We start from the raw sequence: 27655 nt of genomic DNA, 5'->3' as shown, positions 1-27655 counted from the left end.
TGAATATATGAACACACCATGTTTTCTAAAACTCCATACAGCTCCAAACAATATAATATGCCACATTAAAATTGATGCAATGTCCTAAATCATAGAAATATCAATGGGTACGATGCTACCACTTGCAGAACCCCAACGACTCCCACTAAGGCTAGGCACTTTGTACTATCAGCCTGTACAAATACTGACATGCATTTTTGGATTATGAAAATCTCTAACTGTAAATATTCTCAAATTTATTTGGAATATTCTTAACTCAACATGGACAAGACAATCACAAATGTAGCATAGAAAACTATCCTGCACTGTATATTTTCTACTCCACTCAGTAGTTGAATGTAAATTTTATTGTCTGGTGTTCTGGAAGGCTGTAAATGAAGTCTGAGTGCAAATTCCAAAATCAGACTAATTAGTGGGTGACAGTTAGGAATACTGACAACAAGCGGCTAGAATTAGGGTTGTTTGCATTTCATACAAGTGTGAAATGATTGATAGTATGCTGCAGAAGTGTGCAAAGATGTTTCAGTGTCTCATCTGCTGGAATGTAGTTTTTAATAGCTTGAGCTTTCAGGAAATACTAGAATCAATCTGTATATATTGAACACTACTCTACGGTGGTGATCTAGCTACACTTTCCATCTAGTCCGCGAAAAACTTACTTTTCAGAAATATCTTTTTTGCATAACTTTGTCAAAATGCTTCAGTCTATGGAAACAGAAAACTATTGGGAGGTTTTGTATTGTTTTGATGAATTTGAAACACATATGTTAGATCAATAAAGGAATTGGGGGGAAGAGAGGAAAGGGGTACAATCACCACTCTGATATATTAAGGAAAAAAATAAAGGAAAAAAATCCCAAACAACCCAGTGAACCACTTAAAGATTGATTTATACTCTGTGTAATGCCATATTTTTGCTCTATTTTCAATTATTTGTAGCCATTCATATAACATCATGTATGTGCACTATAGTGTATAGTAGTGGGCCTGTGCCAAAGTGATAAAAGTTCCCTGCCCTGTAAAAGGAAAAAAAAAACAACTAAAAACAGAGCAGATCATATATAAAGAAGGGACTCGGTTCTTGAAGCTTGAATTCTTCACATAAGTGCAGGCGGGGGGAGCAAGCAATTTTACAAGTTTGGAGTGGAAGAGTTTGAGGGAACCTGATGTATATTAAAAGGAAGGTTATTTCAATAATATGGGGTTTTATGGCAAAAAGCTCAGAATGGGGAGTGGTCAAAGGAGATAATTAAGGTGGTACAGATAGAAGTCAGGGCAATACAAGAAGGAGAAAGGGATGCTGGAGGAAGAAAGGGAAGAAATAAAAACAGGAGTGATGGAGAATTAGGAGGATTAAGTGTTCACTTGATATGGAAGAAGAGTGAGAGCTGCTACAGAGATTCAAGAAGAGGAGAGGTTCTGCTGGGTGAAGAGTGATGAGAATGGGGTGAGACACATTGGATAAGGCTACAGTCTGAAATGAGAAATAAAATCACAGGCTAGTATCTTGGAAAGGAAGAGATGGAGTTTGGAAATTGTGAGGAGACAGAAATGGCCATATTTGGTTATGGCCTGGATGAGAGGGGAAAGGCCAAGATGTCTCCAAGGTTGCTAGTCTGAGTGGCAGGAAGGATGGCACTTTCAATGGTGACAGAGATGTTGAAAGTAAGGTGGTGACAAGTCATCTGACATATTATATGTGAGTGAGGCAAAGATTCTTGATCGAATGGAAGCTAAAAAGATTGGGGATGGGTTGGAAGTTGTGATTAATTGATGTAGAAATGATACTGGAGTTTGCAGTAATTAACGAGTTCATCCAGAGACACAGAAGAGTTCAGAGGAAGAAGAGGAGAAGGCCAGTGATGGACTTGTAAGTGATAGCAATTAAGAGAGGTCTAGGAGATACTGGCAGAGCCCAGTTGGGAGGGGGAGCCAATCATGGAGAGGTTGAAGGAGCAGTCAGAGAGCCAAAAGGAAAACTAAGAGAAGCTCCAAAGTCCAAGAAAAAGCTGATGTGGCTGAGAAGACAGTGAAATATTAACAGAGTTGAAGGCTGTAGAAAGGTCAAGAGAATGAAGATAGAGAAGAGGCCATTTAGACTTGGCCAAGAGAAGGTCATTTTCTCTAGCCTAGCTAACTCACTTACTTCAAAAAATCAGTTTGATAGGTCCATAGAAGATGTGCATTTCCATTTTTGCTAGTCATGTGGTTTTGCAATTAGAAGTGCTTTTAAAAAACAAATTGGCCAGAACTCCCAGCAAGTGTACATAATTCTAGTTTACAGGAACATAGGAATTGCCATAGGGGATCAGATCTGAGGTGTCCTCAGTCAAGTTATGCCAGTTTACACCACTCTATCTCAATGCTGTTTACTTTAAAATAAACCTACAATAATACCCACAAAGCATAAGATCAATATGAACGATTGCCAAGAAATAATAGTATTAAAAATGTCAGCGTTAGCTATTTTTTATTTTAAAGAACAATACATTCATGGGTTTTGGAGGCAGATGGAAGGGACTTCCACTCCAACCTAATTAAAAAGGTAGACTATTCAATTTGACTACATGATTTTCCTTTACGAATACCTGGGGGAGATTTTCAAAGGCACAAAGGATAGTCAGGAAACCAGCTCCCATCAACCTTCTTTGATAGGTGGGATCCTAACTGTCCTTTGTGCTTCTGAAAGTTTCCTGCATATTCTCCTACCAAAAAAACTACAGACCAATGGAGAAGACCACTGGAGAACATCTTAACTGGAATCCAGGGCCAGACCTTCAGCTGGTATAAATCAGTATAGCTCTTCTGGGTGCTACTCCAATTTACAAAAGCTGAGGAAATGGCTTCCAGTTTCTAGTCTCATTCCCATACAAAAACTCTGTTAATTTAGAGCAAAGGTTGTGTAACAGCATTTTGCTTTTAAGTCTGTGGTAACTGTGGGAGGTAAATAAAACCATGAGATTGTCAGGGCAAAAATTTTCAAAAGGGACCATTTTAAAATATTGCCTTTGCAGTTAACTAATATTTTGCTAAAATACTATGAAAAATTCACGTGTCCTCTGAACAGGTATAATGTGAAACTTGGAGACTAACTTCAGTTGCGGAACTGTGCAACAGGGATTTTTATTCTGCTTGAAGTGCAGATCTCAAACACAAACTTTAATTATGGAGTTGCTAATGACACCTCTATAAGAGGAGGATTCTAACGTGGAGATTCAGATGAAAATAGCCTGAAACTTTACAGCTTCAATTAGCACTTTTAAACTTTTAAAAAGTAATTAATAAATATTGTATGTTGACTTTTAACCACCTAAAGCACTTAACCCAGCTGAAAGAACTGTATCTGCACCTTTCCATGCTGAGCAAGCTACAGAAGGCTGTGGATAAATGGCACTCAGCAGATCATTCTGTTCAGGAGAAAGGTCAGCCTGCTGTGGAAGAAAAACGTCACCACATAGGGGCCAGATCCTCAGCTGGTGAAGTTACTGGAGCAATGGCCATTTATAGCTACTGAGGATTGACTCCAATCCTAAAACAGGCAAGAGATATGGAAGAGCTGGGTGGTAGGAGATCTCTTAGGAAGAGCGGGTGCAAAGGCATAATACCCCAGTCTGTATGACGCTGCCATTTCTGTACAACAATTATTTCATATCCCAAAGGGCTTCAAAACTATGTATGTACGACATCAGTGAGATGCAGCCATTCAGCCCACAGCATGGAGTACAACATTTTGACCAGCCAAACCACTACACATGCAGTCTATCAGAAAGTTCAATAGGACCTTTAACATTATACAAAAAGACAAGATGTCAGTTTTTAAGATCTTATTTCAAAGATACCTACATAACAAATCACAGGGTTCACTTCATTTACCTCAAAAGGATGAAGGGCTAGACTGGACACCCTCAGGATTTGAATTTAGGATTCCAGGAAGTATAAAGATTTTATCCCTGATGCTTCAGCCACCAAGCCATCTTAACACTATTAGCTAGCAGCTGTGGAGTAGTCTTTCCAGGGAAGTAGAGGCACCCATATTGATTAACATAAGGACATAAAACCAGCCATATTAGGTCAGACCAAAGGTCCATCTAGCCCAGTATCCTGTCTTCCGACAGTGGCCAATGCCAGGTGCTTCAGAGGAATGAACAGAACAGGTAATCATCAAGTGATCCATCTCCTGTTGCCCATTCCCAGCTTCTGCAAAACAGAGGTGAGGGACACCATTGCTGCCCATCCTGGCTAATAGCCATTGATGGACCTATCCTCCAAGAATTTATCTAGCTGTTTTTTGAACCCTGTTATAGTCTTGGCCTTCACAACATCCTGTAGCAAAGAGTTCCACAGGTGGACTGTGTGTTGTATGAAGAAATACTTCCTTTTGTTTGTTTTAAACCTGCTGCCTATTCATTTCATTTGGTGACCCCTAGTTCTTGTTTTATGAGAAGGAGTAAATAACACTTCCTTATTTACTTTCTCCACATCAATCATGATTTTATAGACCTATATCATAGACCCCCTTAGTCATCTCTTTTCCAAGATGAACAGTCCCAGTCTTATTAATCTCTCCTCATATAGAAGCTCTTCCATATCCCTAATCATTTTTGTTGCCCTTTTCTGTACCTTTTCCAATTCCAATATATCTTTTTTATATTGAAACTTTTAAACCAGATTACAGGCTCTCTGGCACAGGGATTTTCTCTGCATTATTTACTTGTGTTGTGGCTGGTACAATGGGGCCCTGAACCTTGACTGAGCTCTTTAGGTGCTTCCACAATAGAAATACATAATAAGAACATACACAGTTCTAGCAATGTTCTGTAAGGAATAATACTTCACTGTTAGATGAACACAATACATGATCTAATAGTATTTTAAAATGGGAGATGGAAAAACCTATGATTCCTGGGGTCAGCAGCCATGGCAGATACTTCTCCTTTGAATGGAATTTTAAATTTGGATAGCAAATGTGTGTATTTAAATACTGAAGAGACTATGATAATGTTAATTTCAGGGTATGACAATCTCACAAGAGCAAAGAAATTCAGAGCAGAGACTTCCACTCTGCCCTTATGTCATCCCATTTGGCAGACAAAATAAACCAATATCCTGAAACTCGAGGGTAAAGACTATCTGAGCTGCAATAACTGAGCACATCAGGGTGAGTTAAGGGTAAAGAAGCATATTTTCCTCCAAATGTTCTTCCTCTGTTAGGATTAAACCTGATCCTCATTGTTATTTTAAAACAGCTTTCAATATTGATTTTTGTTTAAACAGTGATATCACTCATTGTTTATTATTTGTATTCTGGTAGCATCTAGAGGCCTCGATCAGGGATCAATTTCCCATTGTTCTAGCCATTGTACAAAAAAAAGGGCAGTCCCTGCCCCAATATAGGACATTGCTGGGTGACAAAGTACAGCTTTTCTGTAGCTTCACCAGCTTCAGTCCTCTCTCATCTCACACACACCATTGCACGCTGATCTCTCTCTGCATTTACTAATATGCAGTATCTTACTGAAACCACAAAGGGCATTCCAGGTCTAAAAGTTATTATGGTCACTTTAGGACTGACAGTCCCAACCTGTCAATGCTCCACACTCATGACTCTTTTGGGCCTTGATCCTCTGCTGCCTTGCACCTCGTGAGGTCAGTTACACATGTGTAAGGTAGGCATGCAATGCTTTCAAGTCACAGTTCTCCACTCCCTATCACTGATGGTAGCATTTTGCACCCACTTTTTGCACTTGCAGTCAGAGTGCTGTGCCACGTATATTTTCAGTATCAGTCCTGGGTTTCACTGACCCAAACCATGGAAGTCCATGGATCCTTGTCTATATTTGGGGACCCACTAGTGCTAGCATCACTGCATCTGAAGCAGTGGCAGCGCCAGTGGGAATTTTCTCCTGCAGTTCCCATGATAATAGAAGAAAAACTTATTCTTACAGCAAATTATTTTCAATCAAAGCCACTCCTTGTTTTACCCTTGTACATAACTCATCTCCCTCTGCATGTCTCCACTTGTTTACTGTTCTTCCAATGGGAAAAATATTTGCATGTGCTTTTTAAATTATGAGAATTAACCAACCTGAGCGGCTCATCTGCGTCAATAGCACACCGACAAGAAATTAAGCCCTAAGGTTTTCAAACATGGTGGTAAGAAAGCCAAAAACTGCCAGGGGCTTCACTACACTGAACTGAACAGGAGGGAGCACTGGTGGTTTTCTAGAAATTCCTGGAAGGTGATAAAAGGGCCTTAAAATCCAAAGCCCCTGAAGTTAATGGGAGCCTTTCCATTGACTTCAATGAGCTTTGTATCAGGCCTCCAATAGCCACAGTAAATTGACTTTGCCAACGGTCCCACTGTTAGCCACTGTATATTGCCAAACCAAATACAAAACCCTAAAAGCCCTATAACTGGAAAACAAAAAGCTCTGATTCTTTCAATATACATAATCACTTCAGGTTTTGCTATTTAATTCCTACCAAGGAAACACCTGGGGATAGTGAAACCTCTTTTAAAAATGGTCAGCCACATTGGGGCTTGTTAGGCCACAGAGCTGTCTTGGGGGTAGTTTGGAACCACACCAATGGGGGAGCTCCAGGGTCTACAGGAAGAGTGGGTGTGTTATGCTGGTCAATTCTCTGTCCACAGCCAGCTCTGCACAGAGAGAAGTGTGTGTGTAACCATTCCTTTTGCAATGGCCTACCCCAGAGGTGGGTGCAGGAGGGATAAGTCTCTGACTGGACGACTAGATCTTGGGGTGGCAGGGAGGAAAGGAGACATTTCTGAGCCCTTCCCCTCTCATGTACCCCTGCGAAGACCCAATTATGTGAAGTATGAGCAAGGGTGGGAGAGTGTGTATGTGTTGTGCTGATTTTACAGGTGGTGAATGAGAGGGGTGTGTTGTGGTGTGAGGGGCTGTCTGTCTTTGCGGTTATTGTGCTTGCTGTTTGTGTTGTTGTACTGGCAGATTAGTGGTGAGTTGTGTCACTGGTGTGCTATAAGATTTTGTGTGTATTTGTGTAGGTGGTGGATAAAGGATGTGTGCTGCAGTGAAAGCCTAAGTGTGTTTGGGGTACTTTGTGTCAAATGGATGTGGCGGTTGGACCAAGCAATTCACCATCTGTGCAGTCAGCGTACAACCAACAAAACTGTTTCATGCAAAGTAGCTGTATAGTAAGGGTGGTGGATTGGTTGAGTTACCTCTGATATCACAATGGTGCAGGACTCTTGGTATGGCAGAGATACCTGCCTTCCTGTAGCTGTACACTGCACAGGTGTATTTTGTCAAGTCAAATGGCTGAGAACATAAATATTGGATGGTAACAGACAGTGAATACCAGTGATGATTGAACCCGATATTCTAAAACAAAATGAGCTCTCAACCACTCTTGCAGATGCTTCCATCACTTCACACTGACTCAGCTGACATTCTAGGCTTCAGAGTGACACACAGGTGACAATCCTGGAATCTTATTATGTCAGTAACACTTTTATTGCTATTTTCATTGTTGAATTCACAACAAAGTTTAAACCTCTTCCTTTAACAAGAGAATGGGCATATTCCTCTTTCCCTTTTTTATATGTGATCAACTGCCTTCATTTTAATTCAACTTTGTTCAAGGAGGCCCAATTTGAGACTCTCACTGTATCTTCATAACTGGTGAGGAAACATCTATGGTATATAAAAAAGTGGGCTCAGTTGTGAGCCTACTTTTACACCCACCCAGAGGAGTGAGGAAGCATAAATCACCCCATCATTCCCCTGCATGAGGGCATGCTACTCTCCCTCTCATGCAGAACCTTGCAGCCAACATGGAAAGGGAGTCAGGAACCAAATTATTACTTTGTTTCACAATTTGGTCCCTGATCTGCTCCTGGGGAAGAGCAGCAATGTGCAGTCCTTTACTCAGGGCTTGTGGTGACTCCACGATCTAGAACCGTATGATATAAGCTACAGTATGATCATGTATGGGGGAAAAAATAAGGCTTCCCTATGGCTGACTGCATAATATGAGGTAGAAAATCCTTTCCAGAGGAGGGAAGTGTGAAATTTTACTCACTGGAATGCCAATGAGGTAACAATCCCCATATAAGCTAGAGAGAGAGATCTAGAAGTAGGTTAGGCGGGTACATCTACAAAAAAGGCAGAATTTGGCCATTGGGACACATTTTTTGTAAATGGATCAAGTGAATTTGAATATTAACATATGCAAATATCTTGATCTGGATTTGACAGCTTGTACACTGATTTGCAGCTCAATGCTATTTGTAAAATGTGATCAAATTGCGAGGAAAAACATGACCAGATACACATATGCATAATCTGGTTCTGCAGTTGTTAGAATAAAGCGGAGGATTATTTTAAACACTGATCAAAGCTGAAAACACTGAAAACTGGTGTAATCAAAACCTTTGAATCTTAACCAGTGTGGTGCTCCAGTATGTTGCTATCTGTTCATTTAATATTCAACCTGACAAAATTAGAAATTGAACATGTCAAAACCATTAACAATCACAAGCACAATTTTTAAGAAGTGCTGGGTTTTGTCATTAGTCTAATCTGGTTGCCCATAATGACTTTTACTAATTTTTTTCCATTTTGGGACTTCTGAAAGGAGAGGTAATTTTAATTAAATACTAGTTTAAAAGCCAAGTTAATTACTTGTGCTGGCTTGTGTAATCGTCAGTAATTTTAGGTTCAGTTAATATAGCCTTTCTGACCTATACGCCTTGTACCAGAACAAGGTACTTACCTTGCATTAGTTAAATTTAGATGGCACCACTATCCACTATTATTCCCCGCCCACTACTGTCTTGCTAATCTCCCATGCCAGCTGCTCAAATGTTTACATTTGAAGGGCTTTCTCTGTTTGTACAGAAACAGTCTCTGCACAGTATCTCTCATCTGTACATTTACCAGACTGAAGGCAAGAAAAGCTTGCTGCTTGATTAATAGTTTGAAATGTTTCTTGCTTTTCCCCCCTCTTCCCCTTGTGCCAAATACATTGCCATTAGATTTTTACAAGGCAAGCCCTCTGTTTAGGGTGACCAGATGTCCCGGTTTTATAGGGAGAGTCCCGATTTTTGGGTCTTTTTCTTATATAAGCTCCTATTACCCTCCCCACCCCATCCCAATTTTTCACACTTGCTGTCTGGTCACCCTACCTCTGTTGCAATCTGTGGCCCTGATTCTGATTTCATTAATTCAATTATAAATGAGAAGTGACTCCACTGAAGTCAGTGTAGTTACACCAAGTTCACAGTAGTATAAGGGAAATCAGAATCAAACCCTGTATCTGAAAGTATGTGGTGCTGCACAAAAACTAAGGAACAATTGTTATAATTGGAGAAAAATCTTTACATTTTACATTGTTTTAAAAACATCTTGCACAAAACTCTCCACACAAAATTTTACAGGGTATAAGACAGGGAGAGCTGGCAAGTGGGTAGAGCAGGAGACTGGGAGTCAGGTACCTGAGTTCCATTTCTGGCTCATTACGATACTGAGTCAGCAAGGCACTTAAGTGGCTGCTTAACTTTAAGCATATGATTGTAAGCTTTTGGGGGCAGGGACCGTCTTTCTATTCTGTGTACAGCAACTAGCACAATAGGGTTCTGGCTCATGACTAGGGCTCCTAGGCACTAACACAATACATACATAAATAATAATATTATATGTCAATGGGCCTACTCAGATGCTTAAAATTAAGATGCTGTTTAAATGCTTTCCAGGACCACTGCCTATGTTACTTGCCTTGACCACACCACTTTTCTTATCTCCCCTCCAGCTTCCCCATTTATAAAATGGGATTGATGCTTCCTTCCCTCACATGACTATTGTGCAATCTGATGTTTGTGAAGTGCTTTGAGATCCTTTGCAGAAAGGTTCTATACAAGTACGAATTATTGTTACAAATAATTCTCACGAATTATTGTGAGAAAGCACATTTCAAAAATGGAAGTAAGCCTGAGTGGATCAGAATATGCTATCAAATGTGTATAGATTCACCTCCAGGCAATGTAGTATTTCCTATTTCTCCTCCTTCCTTTCACAAAATGTTGTACAGGATGTCTTCATTTAAATTAAGAATGCTAGGAATAGGAACAAAGTCCTGAATCATTTAGAAAGCCTTAGTCATTGACTTTGCTCTGTGAGGGCAAGGTCAGTGTTAGATTTGCAGGTACAGTAACAACAAAATCTAGTTTGGTGATGGTCAAGAAACTAAGAAAAAATGGTCAAATGGCTACTTAAGCTGTGAGCTACCTTACGCTAGAAAGTCCAGTCTCACACTGAGGTACAAGGGAGGTATTCACATAATTCTCATTAACGTCACACTGCCCTTGATCCATGTGAACAGCTCCCATTGATGTCAAAGGGAGGATTGAAGACAGTATATGGCCCAGTCAGAGTTACGTAACTCCCCTGCACATCAAAGAGAGAACACAGCTCTAAAGCTCAATTGGACAAACATTTCTTCCTCCCGCAAAGTGAAATACATTGTGTCCTGTCAGCAAATCCTCTCTCCCCTGCCTTGTGTTTGCTGAAACACATAATTTCATACATTACCAAGTAGCTCAGTGCTACCAATGAACAGTGTGAAATTTATGCCCAAATCATGAGATCATCTTATGTACAATATATAAGTTATTGCTCTCCAGTATTTTTAATGAAATCGAGTCTGGGCTATCCATGCAAGTGTTTAGAAAACAACCAAATGGTATTTTTGCTCAAGCTTCATTATGCTATAGCTCTTCGGATGAAAAAGAATTCATATAATCAGCAAAGGAAAAAACTGTATTTTATCTAAATTCTGGATACTCATAATTATATCCAGGGGTGCTGAAACTATATATTAAATAGTAGAAAATCAATCACATACCCTAACCCTAAGGTACACTTGTCTTTAAAGGTGTTATTTCCAACACTACTATACTTTGGCCAATTGCACTGAGCACTGTATGCTGAATTAATTATAAGCAAATGTGAATTACAAGCCTCTTATGCCATTAAGGGGTTCCTAGCAATGTCATATACCACAGAAGCAGCATTTGAATAGATTGAGATGGCACCAGAAACTATCAAATGCAATTAATCGCTTTGTCTTTCTGTTTTTTTTTAATAAAATATAGAATAGCCAGACACACACAAATTCAGCCAAAAAGCATGGGTCTGATTTGCTCCTGCTTTACTTCAGCTTTGCACTGACTCAACGTCACTGATTTCAGTGAAAAGCTGGAACAACATAATAGTGAATCGGACACTTAGTCTTTTCCATTTCCCTTCCCTCCTTTCTCCTCTTCTTCACCTGAAAATGCCACTGCAGGGTCTTTACTTTAAAACCACTTGAATTAAAAATCACGGCAGGAGCAGCTTTTGCTGAAATGCTTCTTGAACAGCAACAACTAAATGGAAAGATATTAACTCTCCTAGTGTCCAGAGGCAATCTGGCATTCCATCCATAAATTACAAGTCAGGGAACAATGAACAGGTGGACTCAGATTCTACTGTGTAGGAAACCAATGCACAGTGTTGCCAACTCTCATGATTTTATCCTGAGCATTGCAGCATTTGATGTTTTACTTAAAGAGCCAGCTCCTGGAGGCAAATTATTATAAGGGAATCTCACCTGTCGTTTAAAAAAAAAAGCTTCAAGCAGCCATGATTGCAGAGAAAACCTTGAAAATGTGACCTGAATGTACTGTAATGCTCAAAAATCAGAAGGTAAAGAAAAAAGAACCCCTACATTATTGTTTTTAAATCTCATGGTTTTTTAGCTATTCTTCTAATTTCGGGGGCAGGCCAGACAAATTATTTTTGAAGGTTGGGACTGGCAACACTGCATTAAAGACAGGGCTGATAGTACCATTTGCTATTAAGTTTGTTGTACATATCCCAAAATAAGACCCTGTTTTCAGTCACTTATAAACTGTGTGAAGCTAATTGTTGGGGTTGAAGTTTGCCATGGCTTTCCATCAGGCTGAATTATTTAGGAAAATTTCAGCCAAAACAATTCAGCTGATTCTGCAAATGGGGCCACGGAAAAATATGTTGTTTTGCCCATGTTAAAAGAATTCTGGCAACCTAGTCTAAGAAAAGCTGTAGCTTTTCCCCCATGTTTTGGAGCAAGGACTTAAAATGGGAGAGTGGTAGCCTTTTGCCGGCGATGTGCCTTTTGCTGTCCCCATGAAAATCCATCTAAATTTGGCCAAATTACAAACCTTTGAAAAACCACAGTTTGCATGTGCTCAGCAGAGACGTTTAGATTTCAGCAGCTATGTTCCCAGATGATTCCATGTGTACTGGGCGTGCTCCAGTCTGGGGCTGGGCAGCACCTTCCCTGTAACTGCAGCTGTTGTGGGGTGTCTGGGCACCTGAAATGACAGAAGGGAGATTGCCTCTCCCGTACTCTCAAGGGCCCTCTTGCTGGGCCCAGGCAGCCTGAAGGAGAAAACTGCACGGTTCAGCTGTAGAGGGCACAACAGCAGGACTTGCAGGGGGCTGCGACACAGAACTGAGTGTGCATGGGGGAAAAGACTGGGAGATGAGAGCACAGTTGGCTATCTGCCCTGAGTACGATCCCATCTGAAATCTTAGGTAGGTAACTGAGCAGCTAGCCCATTCTGCTGCTCACACCACCATGGCCACATTTCTATTTTTGACACACTACCTCAATCCGAGCTAGAGCTGATATGTCTAACCAAGCTGGAAATTATACCTCCAGCTCCAGTGCAAACATACTGTTAGTCCTGGAAAGCCCAGAAATTAGGCTACATATGCTTGAGCTCCACCTACTGGTACCTTATCTGTTAAATAACTAACTATTTACATATATACAGACACTCATAACATTAGGTAAATGGGGACAACTCCCACCTCCTGCAGCTTTTGGAGAACATTTTCTGGCTCTTCTGCTGCCGGTTAGACAAACTCTGTTAAAAAAAAATTGTGTGTGTGGGGAGGGGAATGTCCTATAAGTATGACTGATGCAAAAAAAAGTAAACAAAACGTTTAAACACTGATGGGGGCATCAGGAAGTAACAGTCAAAGTAGAAAGAGAATTTAAAGAGAATGGGAGGTTCAGAAATTGAAAAAAAAAGTGTAAGCAGAAACAAAATATTATTTACAACATGGTCACATTATTACCGCAAGAGCTTTGCTATTGGCTGAAACAGTCACATGTCCTAGTGAACAACAACAGAATCCTTAGCAGAGGTTACGGAAGTTGCAGCGTATTAAGAGCAAAAAATATTTTTAAAAGGTTGGCAGATGTTCTGGAATTTGTTGTTTATAGGAAAAACTTCCATTCCTTGAGTTTTAAAAGGTGACCACTAATGGTTACCAATGTCCACAAACTGTGGCATTAGCTATTAAATACCAGTATTGGTTACTTTTTCAAACACCAGTGCAATAGTTTTCCACTACAAATCAACCCTACTTCATATCTGAGAGCTGTACTGTAATGTATGAATACTGATATAACCATATACAAATACACAATAACAGACTGGCACATATAAAACATTGTAATGCACATCAGTAACATTATATGTTTGATTTTCAGATTGGACTTAACCTGACCTCACTTTTTGTACCTGTGAGTTCATATTAGCGGATGTCGTTTGTCATTTGAGACACAGAACTATCAGACTGTGCATCATAACAAGGTTAGTCGGCTCAAATTATTCACAATGGCTAACTTCAGGCATACAAAGGAAGGCCAGATTTTAAAAAGCTTGCTCTATATGTGCTGAAGGAAATCTCTGAACATTATTTCTCTGAAATCATCTTCCTAAACCACAGGTGTGTGGTTGTGCGATAAGATTTTGTGCTGAAGCTTCAAAACCTCTGACAAAATGCTTGGCTCCACTTTTATTAAGTATTTTTTTCCAAACTGATTTATAACATAAACAAATTCCACATTAGAGATATATGTGATTCAGCACTTGGGATACGTTTCTTCCTTGTGATTTATGTAACTATTAGGACCCTCCAAAATAAACATAACTAATTTTAGCTCTTGCTGGTAGGAGTATCAGGTTTCATTTAGATTAGCTGTTCTTTGGAGGATAGTGACACCATGTGGCAAAAATTACTCTATATTCCCATTTCGTCAGGCTGGTCTAAATTCCAACTGAAAGACAATAATCCTTCTGAATAGAGAAGTGGCTCTCAACCTTTCCAGACTACTGTACCCCTTTCAGGAGTCTGATTTGTCTTGTGTACCTCCAAGCTTCACCTCACTTAAAAACCACTTGCCCACAAAATCAGACAAAAATACAGAAGTGTCACAGCATACTATTACTGAAAAATTGCTTACTTTCTCATTCTTACCATATAATTATAACATGAATCAACTGGAATATAAATATTGTACTTACATTTCAGTGTATAGAATACAGAACAGTATAAACAAGTCATTTTAGTTTGTATGGACTTCGCTAGTGCTTTTTATGTAGCCTGTTGTAAAACTAGGCAAATATCTTAGATGAAATGGTCTGTGTGTATAAAACAGCCTCACTGCATTTTCCACTTTATGCATCTGATGAAGTGAGCTGTAGCTCATGAAAGCTTATGCTCAAATAAATTGGTTAGTCTCTAAGGTGCCACAAGTACTCCTTTTCTTTTTGCGAATACAGACTAACACGGCTGCTACTCTGAAACCTATCTTAGATGAGTTGATGTACTCCCTGGAAGATCTCTGTGTACCCCCAGGGTACACAGACCCCTGGTTGAGAACCACTGGAATAGAAAGAGAAGCATAGCAAACTGTTCCAAATGTATTGTGACTTCTGACTACCGTGTTTGTCTGTATGTAAATACGTGTGTGCGTGCATGCGTGTGCGTGTGTGTATACTTTTCAGTAATTTTTGTTCACTTTACAAAACATCATATTAGGCCTATGCATGTCTGTTTTTTAGTCCTGCACAGAGCTGAAAGTTCCTGCTCACAAAGAGGAAATTAAGGAAGATATTTCTGTTTCATTTAGAATATTTACTTTATTCCTATAGAATCTTTTATTTTTATAATGAAGCCTTATGTATTTGATGGGTGCTGTAGACCATTAAGCAGAATTCTATTCTTACTTTGTATACATTCAGTATCTCTGTGGGATTACACTTTCCTCCTCCTTTATCTCCCCTTATTTTTACTAATGCCAGCAATACATGTCCTTTCTTGTTTATTTTGTCTGTGATTCCCCCCATTGGTTTAAAAGATAATTTTCCCTTATCCTGTCAATGACTAACTACTTGGTGGTGGTATTAATGGCTCCAAACAAATTTGTATAAACATGGCACTGAATACCGTTTGACTGCTAAAATGAATATACAATCTTTGCTTGAATAAATTCCCACACTACCTCTCATTTTGTAGAGTTGCCTTCCATTTCTCCATATTGCCTGGCTCTCATACACTAGAATTATCATTTATTCTACAGATCAGGATAGTAAAGAGACTGGAGACCACTGACGTGGAGAGAGGACGGATGGTCCACGACTTGTGAGAGCTGTGTTCAATTTCCTGCTCTACCTGAGACTTCCTGTTTGACCACAGCCAACTCACTCACTCGGTGCTTCAGTTCCCCTCTGTAAAATAATTATACTTCCCTACTTCACAGGAGTATTCCGAGGATCAGCACATTAAAGAGTGTGAAGTGCTCAGACACTATGGTAATGGGGACCATATGGGTGTTGCAGATAGAGTTCTCCTGTTCAAAGGGCACTGACCAGGAGCTTCCAAACCCTCTTTTCCACTCACTCACCCCTCAAAGGCATGATATTGCAATGACCTTTTCTTTGGCAGCCAATGCTGTACAAAGCTCCCTCATGGGCACACCATCGCTTTTCCTTGTGCCACGCAGAAGGAAATCTCTGAAGAGTCATGGAAGATATTCCCTCCTTGCAAATCCAGAGCATATACCAGCTTGCCTTTGCTCTGGCACCTGCTCACCCTCGTGGCTCAGCACCAAATTTGAAACTCATGCCCTGGGACAATGCAAAATGCCTTGAGGCCGACACAAAATTGCAAATAACTCTGAAGGGAGTCTTAAAGGGAATTATAGTAGAGGAAACATCTAACAGAGGACATTTTGAGAAAATTAATATCTTCCATTTATATAACACTTCTCAGCCTATAGGATCCCAAACATCTTTCTAATTTAGGGCTGACTCTGATGTCCTTACTCATCTCAACTAGAGCTTTAGTTCAATGGGAGCATTCGTGTAGTAAGTTGTTATTCAATATGATAAGGGTTTCAGAGCTATAATCATTTCCCAGACTACTGAAATGCATCCACCTCTGTGGCGTGGAAGAGCAGCTGTTCAACAAGGCATCACTACATGATAAATTGGGACATGAAATAAAAGAGCAACATCATATCTAATTAAAAATGCAGAAATTTAGGTAGATTGTAATTGGCTGAGCTGGAATTTGACTAGGACATCAGAATTCATACTCTTATTCTTAAACAAAAAGAGCGTAATGGAATCTTTAATGCAAGTGATCCTGAGCTTGGTTTTATGTCACATCTGAATCATAGACTATCAGGGGTGGAAGGGACCTCAGGAGGTCATCTAGTCCAACCCCCTGCTCAAAGCAGGACCAATCCCCAACTAAATCATCCCAGCCAGGGCTTTGTCAAGCCTGACCTTAAAAACCTCTAAGGAAGGAGATTCCACCACCTCCCTAAATAACCCATTCCAGTGCTTCACCACCCTCCTACTGAAAAGGTTTTTCCTATTATGCAACCTAAACCTTTCCCACTGCAACTTGAGACCATTACTCCTTGTTCTTACCCTTGTTCTGTCATCTCCTACCACTGAGAACAGTCTAGATCCATCCTCTTTGGAACCCCCTTTCAGGTAGTTGAAAGCAACTATCAAATCCCCCCTCATTCTTCTCTTCTGCAGACTAAATACTCCCAGTTCCCTCAGCCTCTCCTCATAAGTCATGTGATCCAGCCCCCTTATCATTTTTGTTGTCCTCCGCTGGACTTTTTCCAGTTTTTCCACATCCTTCTTGTAGCTTGGGGCCCAAAATGGAACACAGTACTCCAGATGAGATCTCACCAATGTCGAATAGAGGGGAATGATCACGTCCCTCGATCTGCTGGCAATGCTCCTACTTATACAGCCCAAAATGCCGTTAGCCTTCTTGGCAACAAGGGCACACTGTTAACTCATATCCAGCTTCTCATCCACTGTAACCCCTAGGTCCTTTTCTACAGAACTGCTACCTAGCCACTCAGTCCCTAGTTTGTGGCAGTGCATGAGATTCTTCCATCCTAAGTGCAGGACTCTGCACTTGTCCTTGTTGAACCTCATCAGATTTCTTTTGGCCCAATCTTCTAATTTCTCTAGGGCCCTCTGTAGCCTATCCCTATCCTCCAGCATATCTACCACTCCTCCCAGTTTAGTGTCATCTGCAAAATTGCTGAGGGTGCAGTCCACGCCATCCTCCAGATCATTAATGAAGATATTGAACAAAACAGGCCCCAGGACCGACCCTTGGGGCACTCCGCTTGATACCGGCTGCCAACTAGACATGGAGCCATTGATCACTACCCATTGAGCCTGACAATCTAGCCAGCTTTCTATCCACCTTATAGTCCATTCATCCAGCCCATACATCTTTAACTTGCTGGCAAGAATACTGTGGGAGACCGTATCAAAAGCTTTGCTAAAGTCAAGGAATAACATGTCCACTGCTTTCCCCTCATCCACAGAGACAGTTATCTCATTATAGAAGGCAATTAGGTTAGTCAGGCATGACCTGCCCTTGGTGAATCCATGCTGACTGTTCCTGATCACTTTCCGCTCCTCGAAGTGCTTCAAAATGGATTCCTTGAGGACCTGCTCCATGATTTTTCCAGGGACTGAAGTGAGGCTGAGTGGCCTGTGGTTCCCCGGATCCTCCTCCTCCCCTTTCTTCATGATGGTTACTCAGTGCCACGGTGGGGTGGACACTGACTCACAGGGAAAAGTGTCATGTATGGAGTCATTAACTCCACTTTCTTAAGCACCTAGCAGTTCCTCTGCCATGTACGGATCTGGAGTGGCCCTTCTTACATCTGTAGGTCACAAATAATACCAACTATGCTCAACTATTATTCTTTACAAATAGTAATTAAAATAATTACTATAAAATAAAAGGTAAGCTATACTTAAGAGGACTTTCACAATGTTTAAAAAACAAATCTTACTTTTTCCTAAATGTGTGTATTATCACAGCCTTTTAATTCTGCCAGCCTGTTTCTTTCATAAATCACTCATTTGAAAGGGGAGTAATTTAAAAAAAATAAAGAAACCAGAGTTTGTGGTCATATATACTTAGCAAAGCTATATATGTCTACTCTCACTATCCCTAGACAAGATTTAGTTTTCTATCAGATGTCTGGTATTACATTCTATGCAACGATTGTGTTAGAAATAAATGTATTATTGGAATCTAGAGTTTAAAAGCTATGATAAAACAATATTAATCATAATCAAAACTAATACATATTAATCAAGTCCCGTTCCCACCAAGTATGTATACTTGAAAAATGATGAGTGACTAACAAGAACACGTTTCAGAGTAGCAGCCGTGTTAGTCTGTATTCGCAAAAAGAAAAGGAGTACTTGTGGCATCTTAGAGACTAACCAATTTATTTGAGCATAAGCTTTCGTGAGCTACAGCTCACTTCATCGGATGCATAAAGTGGAAAATGCAGTGAGGATGTTTTATACACACAGACCATGAAAAAATGGGTGTTTATCACTTCAAAAGGTTTTCTCTCCCCCCACCCCACTCTCCTGCTGGTAATAGCTTATCCAAAGTGATCACTCTCCTTACAATGGTATGATAATCAAGGTGGGCCCTTTCCAGCACAAATCCAGGGTTTAACAAGAACGTCTGAGGACTTCTACATAGAGTGCTTCTGCCGACGTGCATGGGCTGAAATTGTGGAAAAGCAGCATCACTTGCCCCATAACCTCAGCCGTGCAGAACACAATGCCATCCACAGCCTCAGAAACAACTCTGACATCATAATCAAAAAGGCTGACAAAGGAGGTGCTGTTGTCATCATGAATAGGTCGGAATATGAACAAGAGGCTGCTCGGCAGCTCTCCAACACCACTTTCTACAAGCCATTACCCTCTGATCCCACTGAGGGTTACCAAAAGAAACTACAGCATTTGCTCAAGAAACTCCCTGAAAAAGCACAAGATCAAATCCGCACAGACACACCCCTGGAACCCCGACCTGGGATATTCTATCTACTACCCAAGATCCATAAACCTGGAAATCCTGGGCGCCCCATCATCTCAGGCATTGGCACCCTGACAGCAGGATTGTCTGGCTATGTAGACTCCCTCCTCAGGCCCTACACCACCAGCACTCCCAGATATCTTCGAGACACCACTGACTTCCTAAGGAAACTACAATCCATCGGTGATCTTCCTGAAAACACCATCCTGGCCATTATGGATGTAGAAGCCCTCTACACCAACATTCATAGAATCATAGAATATCAGGGTTGGAAGGGACCTCAGGAGGTCATCTAGTCCAACCCCCTGCTCAAAGCAGGACCAATCCCCAATCAAATCATCCCAGCCAAGGCTTTGTCAAGCCTGACCTTAAAAACTTCCAAGGAAGGAGATTCTACCACCTCCCTAGGTAACGCATTCCAGTGTTTCACCACCCTCCTAGTGAAAAAGTTTTTCTTAATATCCAACCTAAACCTCCCCCACTGCAACTTGAGACCATTACTCCTTGTCCTGTCCTCTTCTACCACTGAGAATAGTCTAGAACCATCCTCTCTGGAACCACCTCTCAGGTAGTTGAAAGCAGCTATCAAATCCCCCCTCATTCTTCTCTTCCGCAGACTAAACAATCCCAGTTCCCTCAGCCTCTCCTCATAAGTCATGTGTTCCAGACCCCTAATCATTTTTGTTGCCCTTCGCTGGACTCTCTCCAATTTATCCACGTCCTTCTTGTAGTGTGGGGCCCAAAACTGGACACAGTACTCCAGATGAGGCCTCACCAATGTCGAATAGAGGGGAACGATCACGTCCCTCGATCTGCTCGCTATGCCCCTACTTATACATCCCAAAATGCCATTGGCCTTCTTGGCAACAAGGGCACACTGCTGACTCATATCCAGCTTCTCGTCCACTGTAACCCCTAGGTCCTTTTCCGCAGAACTGCTGCCTAGCCATTCGGTCCCTAGTCTGTAGCTGTGCATTGGGTTCTTCCGTCCTAAGTGCAGGACCCTGCACTTATCCTTATTGAACCGCATCAGGTTTCTTTTGGCCCAATCCTCCAATTTGTCTAGGTCCCTCTGTATCCTATCCCTGCCCTCCAGCGTATCTACCACTCCTCCCAGTTTAGTATCATCCGCAAATTTGCTGAGAGTGCAATCCACACCATCCTCCAGATCATTTATGAAGATATTGAACAAAACCGGCCCCAGGACCGACCCCTGGGGCACTCCACTTGATACCGGCTGCCAACTAGACATGGAGCCATTGATCACTACCCGTTGAGCCCGACAATCTAGCCAACTTTCTACCCACCTTATAGTGCATTCATCCAGCCCATACTTCTTTAACTTGCTGACAAGAATACTGTGGGAGACCGTGTCAAAAGCTTTGCTAAAATCAAGAAACAAAGATGGACTACAAGCCGTCAGGAACAGTATCCCCGATAATGTCACGGCAAACCGGGTGGCTGAACTTTGTGACTTTGTCCTCACCCATAACTATTTCACATTTGGGGACAATGTATACCTTCAAATCAGCGGCACTGCTATGGGTACCCACATGGCCCCACAGTATGCCAACATTTTTGTGGCTGAATTAGAACAACGCTTCCTCAGCTCTCGTCCCCTAACGCCCCTACTCTACTTGCGCTATATTGATGACATCTTCATCATCTGGACCCATGGAAAAGAAGCCCTTGAGGAATTCCACCATGATTTCAACAATTTCCATCCCACCATCAATCTCAGCCTGGACCAGTCCACCCAAGAGATCCACTTCCTGGACACTATGGTGCTATTAAGCGATGGTCACATAAACACCACCCTATACCGGAAACCTACTGACCGCTATTCCTACCTACATGCCTCCAGCTTTCACCCAGACCACACCACACGGTCCATTGTCTACAGCCAAGCTCTACGATACAACCGCATTCGCTCCAACCCCTCAGACAGAGACAAACCCCTACAAGATCTCTATCAAGCATTCTTACAACTGCAATACCCACCTGCGGAAGTGAAGAAACAGATTGATAGAGCCAGAAGAGTTCCCAGAAATCACCTATTACAGGACAGACCTAACAAAGAAAATAACAGAACGCCACTAGCCATCACCTTCAGCCCCCAACTAAAACCTCTCCAACGCATTATCAAGGATCTACAACCTATCCTGAAGGACGACTCAACACTCTCACAAATCTTGGGAGACAGGCCAGTCCTTGCCTACAGACAGCCCCCCAACCTGAAGCAAATACTCACCAGCAACCACACACCACACAACAGAACCACTAACCCAGGAACCTATCCTTGCAACAAAGCCCGTTGCCAACTGTGCCCACATGTCTATTCAGGGGACACCATCACAGGGCCTAATCACATCAGCCACACTATCAGAGGCTTGTTCACCTGCACATCCACCAATGTGATATATGCCATCATGTGCAAGCAATGCCCCTCTGCCATGTACATTGGTCAAAGTGGACAGTCTCTACATAAAAGAATAAATGGACACAAATCAGATGTCAAGAATTATAACATTCATAAACCAGTTGGAGAACATTTCAATCTCTCTGGTCACGCGATTACAGCCATGAAAGTTGCGATATTACAACAGAAAAACTTCAAAACCAGACTCCAGCGAGAGACTGCTGAATTGGAATTCATTTGCAAATTGGATATAATTAACTTAGGCTTGAATAGAGACTGGGAGTGGCTAAGTCATTATGCAAGGTAACCTATTTCCCCTTGTTTTTTCCTACCCCCCCCCGGCACTGTTCCTCAGACATTCTTGTTAAACCCTGGATTTGTGCTGGAAAGGGCCCACCTTGATTATCATACACATTGTAAGGAGAGTGATCACTTTAGATAAGCTATTACCAGCAGGAGAGTGGGGTGGGGGGAGAGAAAACCTTTTGAAGTGATAAACACCCATTTTTCACGGTCTGTGTGTATAAAACATCCTCACTGCATTTTCCACTTTATGCATCCGATGAAGTGAGCTGTAGCTCACGAAAGCTTATGCTCAAATAAATTGGTTAGTCTCTATGGTGCTACAAGTACTCCTTTTCTTTTAACAAGAACATAAAATAGAAAATAATATAAACAAAAATGCAATGTGGTCCAATACACATCAGCTCTCGGGCCTAAACATGATGATAGCTAATTCTGTCTCCTTTACATAAAAAAAAAATAAATAAATACCTGCAGTTCACTGATGTTGGATGTTCATAGATATTATTGCCAGAGGGACCATTTTGATCTCTAGTGTGACCTGCTTCATAACACAGGCTGTACAGTTTCATCAAGTAGTTCCTGTGTCAAGCCCTGGTTGAGCTACAGCATATCTTTTAGAAAAACATCCAGTTGCTATTTAAAGATATCAAATTATGGAGAATCCACCACAACCCCTAAATACCTTGTTCCAATGATTAATTATCTTTAGTTTAAAACATTAGCACTCTATTTCTAGTGAGAATTTTTCTCACTTCAGCCTCCAGCCATCAGATTTTGTTATGACTTTATGCTAGATTAAAAATCCCCTTACTATTAGAAGTACTCTCTCCACGTAAGGACATGTAGATCATGGTAAAGTCATTTCATAACCTTCTCTTTGTCAAGTTAAGTAATTTGAGTTTAGGTTATAATGCCAGGTCTTCAGCAGGTAAAAAGATGTGTTCTTTACTTGTGTTACCTTTCAAGTGGTGACACCCTAAAGAAGACGAGACAGTTTGTAGTTTTCATCTGTGAGCAATTTGAGTTAAAGGGTATACCTCAATCTGCTAACTCCTGTTAAAACTACAAACTGCCTCGTCTCCACTAAGATTTTACCTTGTTTTAGTTATCACCTTTTTTGTCTAGCGAAGGCACACTATAAAAGACATGTTTCCAGACCACAAGTTATTGCAGCTCTTTTCTGAAGGTTTTCCAACTGGTTTCAGATTCATACCTTAGGATAGAGATGCAATACTGCTGAGCAGATTACTTACGCTTCTCATTACATGAACTTTCTGAGGAAGAACTCGCATACTTATATTTTAAGCATGTGCATAAATTTTATCAGGATGAGAATCATAGCAAGTAACATAGAAATCTAGCTGCAAAAGCGTGAAGCAGTGAACAATACCCACGTTCTACATGAAGATTAATTGCTCTTTGGAGGAAAAAAAATAAAGGATTAATCACTTGACCTAAAAACGTTCCAGTTATTGAACATTGGCACATTACCTCTGATTTTAAGATTTGTTTGTGCCTGAAGTTATATTGTTGTGATTTTAAAAGAAATAGTTAGTGGTTGGGGTAATTTTTAAAACTGTTCTTTTCTTCCAGTGTCATAAACTGTGATTTGATCAGTCACATTACCTACAAAAAGAAATGTAAGGATGTAGGCCAAGGGACAGCACAAAGTGTAAATGAAGGGACTATGGCTAGGTCTTTATTGCAAAAAAGTGTATTTTATAGTCAGATAGCGGTCTCAATGTAAAATCCTTGTGTAGACAAGACACAAATAGGTGTTGTCCAGATGTAGCTCGTTGAAGTCAAGTCTATACCCTTACCAGTGGTGTACTTTGACTAGTTACATCCATAAAACCCATCTGTTCCTTGCCTCCACAAGGACTTTACATACCCTTTTTGAAGTGAAGACATGGCCTATACCCCACCTATCCTGTAGAACCATCATTACCTTTTCTGTACCTGCCCCCTGTGATCGTGAAAACTCTCTCTGGACTTACTGAACTACAGTGTTCAAACCTAACATCCATCCACTCCTGCCACACGTGCTCCATCCATTCCTCCCGTCTTGGCCTCTTTTTCACGACTGTCCCCCTTTCGGAATTGCTCTATCATTTCTTCTGCCTCAATTATCTGACATTTTCTTCCCACCCCTTCCTCTTAGACACTGAGCTGCATGGTTTCAGCCTCAGCATAACTTCCCCAGACACTCCCTCCTGTCTCACTAAGGGACTGTGCGAGCTCAGGCTCATGTTTCAGTCACCTGAGATGTCACCAATATGGTCTTCCAAAGATTTTGAAAAGTGCTCCAACAAAAAGGTAATTATTGTGATTAATAATTAGTTCATAGACTATAAGGTGAAGAAAGACAGCAGGGCGCATCGTGTCTGATATCTGGTATAATCAGTTAGTGTCTAGGTTCTCCAAAAATCTTGCCATAGTCATCCATTCGAAAGAGGACCTGATATTTCTAATGTTAAAAAGAAAAGCAAAAAATTGTTTATGAAAGTATTTGGAGCCACACTGATGCACCAAAAAGGAGTGCACCAGGCCACCAGTGAAACTTATTATTTGTACACAGTTCAGCATTAAAGTCCTTGGGTGAAATCCTGGCTACGCTGAAGTCAGAGCGAGTTTTATTTGAAGACACCATGTTGCATTTCAGGTGGTCAGAAAAGCCTGAACTGTGTGTTAAGACATCCAAGTATTGGGGCAACCACACGATCAAGCGCACTACTGCTACTGTTTTTAGTCAAGCAGCTGGAATAGCGTCTGCTGATCCGAACAGTCTAAGGAGGCAGAAGCTGTAAGAGCATCTAGAAGCCATGTTAGTACTTACATCCGAGCTCCTTTCACTAGCAGTTGCACAACTAAAACCATCCTCATCCCCATAGTTAGCGTCCATCCTCAAACAATCTTTTGTCTGCAATACAAACAAGCAGCCTACACCAACGTGGCAAAACAAACAAAACAAGGCATAATTGTGCCAAATCAAAGTGCCAAATCTGGGCAAGACCAGGACATTCAACTAGCACAGCTGCATTGGACTTTTTTTTTTTTTTTTTAAGAAACATTGACTAGTTTGCAAGATCTCCCTCGTATAGCCAAGGCGAGAGAAACATATGAACAGAGACACCTAGGAACAGCAGAAAAAACAAACAAATGCAGGAATTATACAGCACAAGGAAGGAAAAGATGAGCTAGTAGAAAATGGATACTGAAGAACAAGGATCACATTGCCACTGATTCTCCTGGGCGCACAGGGATAGGGGAGTATGCAAGGGACAAGCACAACATCTGTCTCTGTGAGTAAGTACCACTCATCTTTGCTGATTCCAATGAGCAGACTGGCCAAGAGAGGGGTGGGGAGAAACTGAGCTGTGGCCCTACAACCCTTTCACAATAGCCTGCAGAGTAAAGCAATAAGCAGCCCTGTGGTCCCGGCTTCCTTGCGTAGGGCTTTGTGTAAAACATACAGTCTAGCCCTAAGTGTAAAGTGTGTGCAAATCAGAATGAATCTAAGTGCATGGGAAGCAGAAAATCAAGCAGCGAATCAAGTCTTGGATTGAAATCTTGAGAATGGAAGGCAAGAGAATTCTGACTTGAGAAAGACCACTGTAAAGGATAGAAATTGCTTATCTTCAGTTTTCAGAGTAACAGCTGTGTTAGTCTGTATTTGCAAAAAGAAAAGGAGTACTTGTGGCACCTCAGAGACTAACCAATTTATTTGAGCATAAGCTTTCGTGAGCTACAGCTCACTTCATCGGATGCATACTGTGGAAAATACAGAAGACGTTTTTATACACACAAACCACACAAATTTTATACACACAAATCTTCAGTGTTAGCGACAGGAAAGAACTGTTAACTGCATTTTTTAAATATATTTTTCATGCTTGATTTATAAAGTGTCTGGTTTCTCAGAGACTGTAGCCAGTGACCCAGGTAGTGAAGACAAGAATCAGGACTGGGATTCCTTTAAGCTCCTTTGAAAATCACAGCCAAGAATGTGTTTTTCTTTTGTCCCTAGCTTATGAACATTAGAGAGAGAAAGGAGTTTGGAATCCTGCATAGGTCATGAGTAATCTCATCCCCATCCCCAGTGGATGTCATAAAACCAGGATTGTAAATCATAGAAATGTTGCAAGTCAAACTTGAGGAGAACCAAGTGGAATACCAAAAGGTTTCAGCTCTCATAGTTGTAGAGAAAAGCTTAAAAATTTGACCCAAGTGCACCCTAAAGGCTCAGAAACACGGTGGCAAAGAAAATGAGTCCCCAAATTTATTATTTTTTAAATATCTCATGATTTTTAAGCCAGTCTCGTGATTTTTGGAATGCTTGGGTTTGGCAATACTGCAGCTGGGCAAAAATTAATAAAGTTAAAAAAAATTCTAAAATTGGCTGCTGTGTATGCACAGTACAAACTTTCCAGTATAAGTTTGCACTTATTAAAAATGAGCTGTATATATGCAAGTTCTTTCATAAACGCACTCAGTGTATGTTATTAATGACTCACGCTCTGATGCTGCATCACCATCCTTACCGCCGTCACGATGGAATGGTCTGTTAATAAGAAGGCTACATGCTTATCTAGGGTGAGATTTTCAAAAGAGCCCATTAACATTGGATGCCTCCATTTTTGGTTGGCCGGTGTGGGACCTCTGATTCTGGTTTTTCAGAGGCTGAACAGTCACAGCTCCTATTAACTTAAGATGGAATTGTGGTAGCTGTCCACTACATGCAAGTGGATACATATAGGTGGACTGTTATGGCCAGACGGAGTCTGCTGGACTTTTATGGGATGCTGCAGGAGCATAAGCGTTTGCCCAGGCATAAGTCAAGTCCTCTTCTAAAGCTGCTCCTAATCTATTGGTATATAGCAGGGGTGGTCAAACTTACTGGCCCTCCGAGCTGCATACAACAATCTTCAGAAGTTTAAGAGCCAGGAAACACCTGCAGAGAGCCGGGGCTCGGGGCTTCATCCCCACTCCTGTTGAAGCCCCAAGCCCCGGTAGGTGCACCCCACAGGGCTGAAGCCCCAAGACCCCCCCACCCCACTGAACAGAAGCCCCTACCCAACCACCCCACTGCAAGGCAGAAGAGGTCCTGAGCTCCATCCCCCAAAGTCTAGTAGGTGGAGAAAGGAGGGGGGGGCAGGGGGCTTGGGAGCCACACTTTAATTGTAAAAGAGCCATATATGGCTCATGAGCCACAGTTTGGCCACCCCGGTATACAGTACTCTACATGCTACAGTGGATTAAGGCAGGATCCTGGAATCCATGCTTGGTCTGAGGGAGTCAATAAGAAAACAGGAGGCTATTGAGAGGGAGGGGTCTTTCGAGAAAGAATTTATTATGTGGAAGGAAAATCAAAGAGTCCCTGAGGAGGTTGTAATAAGACTCTCTGCTGGAGGGGATTTAACTAGACTCCAAATTCTTGGTGCATCCTTCCTCCTAAGGAACTGAAATCCCACTGACTTCAAAAGAAGCAGGACTGGGCCCTTCATTGTAAAAGGCAACTAGAAAAGAAAGCAAATAGTGGGTTTGTGTCTTCCTCCCAACCCCTCTCCCCCCCCCCCTTTTTTTTTTTTTTTACTTCCTTATGTATAAAGAAAGATTGAGGGTTTGTTGCTTTTCCTCCCTTTGTTTTTTACGTTGCACTAATAGAAATTCTGATCTT

General features: G+C 41.3%; 1 protein-coding gene across 13 annotated transcripts in view; it reads right to left on the bottom strand.

Annotated features, from left to right (window-relative positions):
* The window catches only part of COBL (cordon-bleu WH2 repeat protein), a 334912-nt gene that overhangs the window by 112529 nt on the left and 194728 nt on the right, over positions 1 to 27655 (bottom strand). For 6 of the 13 annotated variants that reach the window (XM_043540436.1, XM_043540438.1, XM_043540437.1 and 3 more), the window contains one exon: positions 24815 to 24898. The exons of the other annotated variants lie outside the window; for them this stretch is intronic. In XM_043540436.1, the coding sequence (XP_043396371.1) occupies positions 24815 to 24898 (84 nt within the window). The remainder of the gene's footprint in view (positions 1 to 24814; positions 24899 to 27655) is intronic. 13 annotated transcript variants of the gene reach the window in all.

This window comes from Chelonia mydas, chromosome 2 (genome assembly GCF_015237465.2).
Source record: "Chelonia mydas isolate rCheMyd1 chromosome 2, rCheMyd1.pri.v2, whole genome shotgun sequence".
Taxonomy (NCBI): domain Eukaryota; kingdom Metazoa; phylum Chordata; order Testudines; family Cheloniidae; genus Chelonia; species Chelonia mydas.
Note: the sequence above shows the minus strand (reverse complement) of the source record. Positions and strands in the feature narration are given on the sequence as shown.